Genomic DNA, 6,637 nt, shown 5'->3' on the forward strand with positions numbered 1-6,637 from the left:
TACGACCATGGAGCTCTTTCTTAGCTACTACAACACTCCCGAGGAGATGTCATCTTCCCACCTATGCCTTCAAGTTCCGCTCGACAGCTACATTGTCCTAGCGCTGTACCGCTATCTAAAAATCGACCCTACTAAAGTCGCCGTACATTTTGTGCATTGCAAAACTCCGGCGACCTTGCTGAACGTCGTGTTACCGTCGCACTACTTCGGAAGCCCGTTGATCAACGATACTGGTGTCTCAGCAGCACCCGAAAAGACGGCTCTCCATTGCCAGCTACCGTCCATTGCTGTACAGCAAAACGATATCATTATTTCAGGACTGTGCGGCGTGTGCCGTCGATTAACAAAGGAACATATTGCGAGCACCGTTCCGAGCGTTCCGTCCGCGCGGTTGCTCGGTTTCAAGGGTAACACTCTGGTCGCACCGGCGGATGCTTCGCTATGGACGAAATTCTGCGAACTCGATGTGATCCATTGCGTGGAGGACGTTTTACAACTTGCCAGCACCAGCGAGAAGCTTCCGGATGAAATCGGTCAGCTGGAGCGTCATCTTCTACAGCCACTTAAATCCCATAACATCTACAAACTGATCAATCTCGTGAACAATGTCCGCATCTCATCGGCCGAAGAACACTGTCAGCTGCCGGGGGAACGGTTCGACTTTCATGCGAATCATAAATTTGCAGAAGGCTACGAGAAAACGCTCGCCGATATTATGCTGTTCGTGTGCTTCGAGCTGATTGTGCGCCGATTGGGGCGCCGGTTGCTGTCTGAAAAAGTCCCCCAGGTCGCTGGCTGGTATGCGCGGGTTGCATCCGACGACGCCGGAAAGCTAGAGGGCGTGTGTAACGAAATTGCCCCTTCGCAAGGTAACGACGTGCTGCAAAAGGTAGATCTGGTTGGGGTGCAGATTAGCATTCCGATCGAGTTTAGCCTATACAAATCGGACACAAAAAAACTGAACCTCAAAGGGGACCAAATACTGACGACGAACCAGACGGAGGTAGCGGATATTTTACAAAAAGTCAACACCATACCTACCGACATCGGAAGCGTAAAGAATGCTCGTGACGACCGAAATCTATTCGACTGGGACACCGTTCCGCTGGACGCTCGAACCGAAGGGGGAAAACTACCGATCGTTCGAGTACTCCGCAAACAGCATCAACTCGAAGCGCTTGCCAACGAAGTTATCGAGCTGGCCGTCCACGGTAACATTATTGTGGACTTCTGCTCGGGAACGGGTCATTTGGGCATTTTGTTGGCATTTTTGTTGCCTCGCTGCCAGATCTATCTGCTTGAAAATAAGGAAGAGTCCCAGCAGCGAGCAATGGACCGTGTGGCACGTCTCGGACTGACCAATGTAACGTTCTTCCAGTGTAATCTTGACTATTTTACCGCCCACTTTGATATTGGCGTTTCGTTGCACGCTTGTGGCGTAGCGACCGATATCGTGCTGGAGAAATGCTTCGCCCAGCGGGCTCACTTCGTCAGCTGTCCGTGCTGTTACGGAAAGTTGTATAACATCGAGCACATAACCTACCCAAGAAGCCGGTTGTTCCAAGATTCCGGCCTTCAGTTGAAGGAGTACTTTTGCATTGCCCACTGCGCCGACCAAACACACGATCTGGCTAGCGAGCGGACGAATGTGGCAAAGGCACACCAGGGCTTCCATTGTATGGACATTATCGACCGCGATCGGGCACTGCGGGCCGAACAGTTTGGCTATCGGGTGCTGAGGACCCGTTTGGGCCAGGAAAGCTGCACACCGAAAAACCGACTTCTCGTAGGCACGTTCTTGGGTGCGGAATAAGATTAAAATAGCGCACGTTGAAATAAACGCAGTTTGTTTTGAGTAACACTAAAATGTGTCGACTTAGACTAACACCTGGGTTCCGTGTTAGTTGGAAATGGCAAAAATGAAGTAAATTTTTGTTTAATAACTTATTTTGATTAAAACAATTTATTTTTGAAATAAAACGAATTTAATAAGTTTTGAAAAATTCGCAAGACATTTTCGCCCGTCCATCAAATAGCGGTGTGACACAATTTTATGTTGCGCAATTGTTTACATGATGTCTCGCGATGCATACGGATTGTAGCACCAGATCAGTTGTGTTTTTACCATCAACGATTGCGGTTCCCGAGTGGTGTGTTTTTGTTTCGGTGGAATTTTCTTTCGATCCTGTTTGTTCGAAGCTACCCAGGACATTCAGCGCAAGCGTAACCGTTTCCGATTGAGGTAATCCAAAGTGCACACTAGTTTCAATCCGCATAGTAATTTGACCCCTTATTGACTCGGCCCTAACATTATCTGCATCTTGTCGAGGGCAACTAATACTATCTGGGTCCAAAGATGACTTGCTGAACCAAGAGCAACTGGCCCCTACGCGTTATTTTCAGTTATCAGGGTGGGCCTGAGATAAGTGGCCGATTTATTTATTACGTTCTTGCTTGCATTTTGGTTGTTTATCAGCCGACCATCGTAAGGAAGAATTAAAAGAAGGAACATTGCAATGCAAAGTTAGCTGATTGCCAAAATAAATGATTGTTTCTTTTCGCCATCGTGCTTTTATTTTTCTTCACGCAGTGTTCCAGCAATAAAGCTCATCGCACCGTCACAATGGTAGCTGCGACAGGGGATCAACTGCGATTCGATGGCCGGGTGGTGGTGGTAACCGGTGCCGGTGCTGGTTTGGGTCGTGAATATGCACTACTGTTTGGGGCACGCGGGGCAAAGGTCGTCGTCAACGATCTGGGCGGAAACTTTCACGGCCAGGGCAAATCGAATGCCGCCGACAAGGTGGTGGAGGAGATCCGGGCTGCCGGCGGAACCGCAGTTGCCGACTACAACTCGGTCGTGGAAGGTGAAAAGATCGTCGAAACGGCGCTAGCAAACTTTGGCCGCATCGACGTACTGGTGAACAATGCGGGCATCTTACGCGATCGTAGTGTGGCGCGTATCTCGGACGAAGACTGGAACCTGATCCACGATGTGCACCTGAAGGGAAGCTTCGCGACAACGCGGGCCGCGTGGCCGGTGATGAAGAAGCAAAACTATGGCCGCATCATCATGACGTCGAGCAATTCAGGGGTGTACGGAAACTTTGGGCAGGCAAACTACAGCGCGGCCAAGCTAGGGCTGGTTGGGCTCGCCAATACGGTCTCCATCGAGGGCGCGAAAAACAACATCCACTGCAACGCGATCGTCCCGACGGCTGCTTCGCGCATGACCGAAGGCATTCTGCCCGACATCCTGTTCAATGAGCTGAGTAAGTTCTCGAGTTAAACAACAAACCCCGAGCAGAGTCTTATGCATCTGTTCTTTTCAGAACCGAAACTGATTGCACCAGTGGTGGCCTATCTGTGCCACGAGTCGTGCGAAGACACGGGATCCATCATCGAGAGTGCCGCCGGTTGGGCAACGAAGGTACACTTTGTGCGCGGCCGTGGATGCGTTCTGCGCACCGCGATCGATGAGGACGTCTCTCCCGAGTACGTGAAAAAAGTGTGGCACCGCGTGACGGATATGTCCGAAGCGAAGCACCTGAACGCAATCGGTGAAGCGAGCCTAGGCCTTGTCGGAGTGCTGGAGAAACTGCGTGACGGGCAGAATAACGAAAACTCCGTCACCGAAACATTCCGGTACAACTACAAGGACGCCATTCTGTACGCGCTCGGTGTCGGTGCAACGGTAACCGATGCCACGGACTTGAAGTTCCTGTACGAAAACAGTCCGGACTTTTCCGTGCTGCCAACGTTCTTCATCCTGCCCGGGTTGCTGGCCGTCATGGGATCGAGCTTGACGGCAAATGCCATTAAGCACACAACTTTCGATCTGACCAACGTGAGTGGCGGTCAAATCGGGATCACTGTTTTACTCCACCAGCAACAAACTACTTTCTCTCTACATTTCAGATCCTGCACGGAGAACAGTACATCGAGCTGTTCGAAGCTCCACCAACCGAGGGCGTACTGACCACAACTTCGACCGTGCTTGACGTGGTGGACAAAAAGTCCGGTGCGCTGGTCATCACGCAATCCGATTCGTACGATGAAAACGGAACTCTGATCGCTCGCAATCAAAGCTCCACTTTCGTGGTCGGTGCGGGCAATTTTAATGGCAAAACCAAAGCGGGACCGGACGTCAAGGCGCTCGTTCCTGCACCGAACCGGGCACCGGATGCGTCGGTGAAGGTTGCGACGAGCAAGGATCAAGCCGCTGTGTACCGGCTGTCGGGTGACTTGAACCCTCTCCACATCGATCCGAGTTTTTCGGCCATCGCGGGCTACAAAATTCCCATCCTACACGGTCTGTGCACGATGGGCGTCTCGGTAAAGGCGGTCCTGAAACAGTTCGGCGGCGATGATCCGAGCCTGTTCCGGGCGGCCAAGGTGCGCTTCACGAAACCGGTTCTTCCCGGCCAAACGCTGCGCGTGGACATGTGGCGCGAACCGAACAATCGTGTCTGCTTCCGCACGGTGGTGGTCGAAACAAACGCCGAGGTGCTGTCGGGTAAGTTTGATCTTGCATTTTATTGTGCGTGTATTGGCGTTAGTTGTCCCTAATGAGCCCAGTGCGCGTAGTTGTACGTAATTGACGTTGTGTAATGGTGGCGTTGTAAGCACTGCGCACTGCACTTACCGAAATGGTGGGGAGTTGTTGAAAGCTGCTAGCGATCTCATGATGGTTTCATGTGTCTTAGTTGTTTTTGTGCTCCGCTAGGGCACGGTCTTTAACTAGGTCAGTGTTCGTTGCAGCTTTCTGTTCCATCCCTTTTCTTAGCCATTTCTAACCATTCTCCGTGGACACTATTTGATCATAAATCTAAATTCAAAAAATATTTGATTATGCTTATCAGTTTGAAGATCGCTGGTTGTGCTTGTTTGCAATGTTGCAGATTAGGTCCCACCGTCACGCGACATACTGATGTGCCAAGCAGCGACAAAATATAACGATGCAACATTCGGGTTGTCAGATTTGACAGTTGGCCTCAAAACGAAGGTGCTTCTGGAACATTTTTTTCCGTTCCTCTCCGATTCCGGAATCCCGTCGAAAAGTGTCACAAAGTTCTTGCCGCTGTTTGCCGGTGAGTTTGCATTTCTTTAGTGCGGTTCCCAATGTTTCGCTTCTCGCCGGTTGGTAGTTAAAACCGGACTGCACGCGTGACCTTTGCTCGCAAACCTTTGGCTTTCTGATAAGTGCGGCCGTGCGGTTATCGTGTACGGCGGAACTTGTTATCATTTGTTAAGTCATCCGCTTCGGAGCAAAGACTAAGAAGCGATACTGGCCACGTCAGTCGATAAATCGGCGACCATTGGGATTAGAACCGCAAAGGTATTCTTCGGTTGTCAGTGGTAACTAGCTCTTTGGAAGCCAAAATCCGTCCATAGTTGGGGCTTCACTGCTGGGGATCGTTCTGGTGCGTGATGGAGCATTTATTCTAATCAGGGACTTGACTTTCAACCAACGGGCTCGAAAGACCCATCCGCGTCCCGCGCGCCCGATGTCGAACTCCCTACGCACATAGTTACACGCCTGTTTCGGCATTATCATTCGATTCCGTCGGGAGGTTCACGCCTTTTATTGCGACACCTTCCCCTCGAGGTCGCGCTGCGGGTTCCGTGCCACTTCAGTTATCGTCCTAACGCGGAGCACACCGTATCGATTTCTCCCATCGCGGTTCTCCCTTTCCTGCAGGTGCGTACGTTGACTTCAAGCAGATCGTTGTGAAACCAAACATGACTGCCGGAGCTGCCCTTCAGAGCGATGCCATTTTCGCCGGCATCAAGGAACGCGTGGCGGAAAACGAGGCGAAGGCAAAGGCGATCAACGCAGTGTTTCTGTACAAAATCACTAGCAGCGGCAAGGTGGCCAAGGAGTGGGGTAAGCGCGTCCGGCACCAGTTCAGTTGATTACTTTGCTCACCTCCTACTCAACTCTATCCCCCTGACAGTGCTCGACCTGAAGAACGCCAAAGTTTACGAGGGACCGGTGCAAGGCGGTAAAGCGGACACCACTATGACGGTAGCCGATGCCGATATGGTCGAGCTGGCGCTCGGTAAACTGCAGCCGCAGACGGCTTTCATGAAGGGCAAACTGAAGATCACGGGCAACATTATGCTCGCGCAGAAGTTGGCCCCTCTGCTCAAGACGGAGGCGAAGCTGTAGACTTCCGATCATTCGTCGCAATGCGCTTAGTGTTTCCCCTTTTTTTATGGGAACCGGAAGTGCGAGAAGCCGCAGGGCTTTCGGTGAATGGTCTGCTGTTCTAGCTCCGATTAACATTTAACAGTACCGCACACATTTCCAGTAACTTACTTTCGGTAAGCGGTAGGGTGGACCCACAGAGTGGGGTCGTAAGCAGTCGATCAAAGCTGAACAACGAACACGAGAAGGGTGATTAGCTATTAGCTGGTGGCTTTACACCAGTCCCCATGTTTTTTTAATCTGTTGATAACGTTGCGATGCAGCGATTGTGAAGTATTTTCGTTGTTTGTTTCTTTTTATTTTGCTTTTACGGGTTCTCGTTCAATATGTGTCACAGTCACAGACGGAAAAGAAGCTAGTGTCTTACACGGTGGGGCTAAGGGCAATAAATATGTTTGTAAAATAAGGTGTACAGTTGTGTTAAAC

The 6,637-nt window shown here is 50.9% G+C and overlaps 2 protein-coding genes across 3 annotated transcripts; both read left to right on the plus strand.

Moving 5' to 3' along the window:
* Window positions 1–7: 7 nt before the first annotated feature.
* Window positions 8–1,919, plus strand: LOC128275611 (glutathione S-transferase C-terminal domain-containing protein homolog). Its single transcript, XM_053014171.1, has one exon. It carries the CDS (start codon window positions 8–10, stop codon window positions 1,811–1,813), a length of 1,806 nt encoding a protein of 601 aa, XP_052870131.1. The 3' UTR covers window positions 1,814–1,919.
* A 207-nt stretch (window positions 1,920–2,126) lies between these two features.
* On the plus strand, window positions 2,127–6,623 carry LOC128274213 (peroxisomal multifunctional enzyme type 2-like). Of its 2 annotated transcripts, XM_053012324.1 has the most exons (6): window positions 2,127–2,242; window positions 2,591–3,272; window positions 3,333–3,847; window positions 3,919–4,516; window positions 5,702–5,887; window positions 5,958–6,623. In XM_053012324.1, exons 2-6 carry the CDS (start codon window positions 2,624–2,626, stop codon window positions 6,170–6,172), a joined length of 2,163 nt encoding a protein of 720 aa, XP_052868284.1. In that variant the 5' UTR covers window positions 2,127–2,242; window positions 2,591–2,623; the 3' UTR covers window positions 6,173–6,623. The 2 variants fall into 2 exon arrangements, with proteins under 2 accessions (XP_052868284.1, XP_052868285.1); XM_053012325.1 differs by lacking the exons at window positions 2,127–2,242; window positions 2,591–3,272; window positions 3,333–3,847; window positions 3,919–4,516 and adding an exon at window positions 5,002–5,090.
* The last annotated feature ends 14 nt before the right edge of the window (window positions 6,624–6,637 follow it).

The sequence above is a fragment of the Anopheles cruzii genome, chromosome 3, assembly GCF_943734635.1.
Source record: "Anopheles cruzii chromosome 3, idAnoCruzAS_RS32_06, whole genome shotgun sequence".
NCBI classification, from domain to species: domain Eukaryota; kingdom Metazoa; phylum Arthropoda; class Insecta; order Diptera; family Culicidae; genus Anopheles; species Anopheles cruzii.

Excerpts from the sequence above, each read along its gene's own strand:
- LOC128274213 (XM_053012324.1), top strand. The coding sequence starts at position 2,624 with ATGGTAGCTGCGACAGGGGATCAACTGCGATTCGATGGCCGGGTGGTG. Across the intron at positions 4,517-5,701 it reads AAACGCCGAGGTGCTGTCGG|GTGCGTACGTTGACTTCAAG; the intron begins GTAAGTTTGATC and ends CCTTTCCTGCAG. Across the intron at positions 5,888-5,957 it reads CAAGGTGGCCAAGGAGTGGG|TGCTCGACCTGAAGAACGCC; the intron begins GTAAGCGCGTCC and ends TCCCCCTGACAG.
- LOC128275611 (XM_053014171.1), top strand. The coding sequence starts at position 8 with ATGGAGCTCTTTCTTAGCTACTACAACACTCCCGAGGAGATGTCATCT.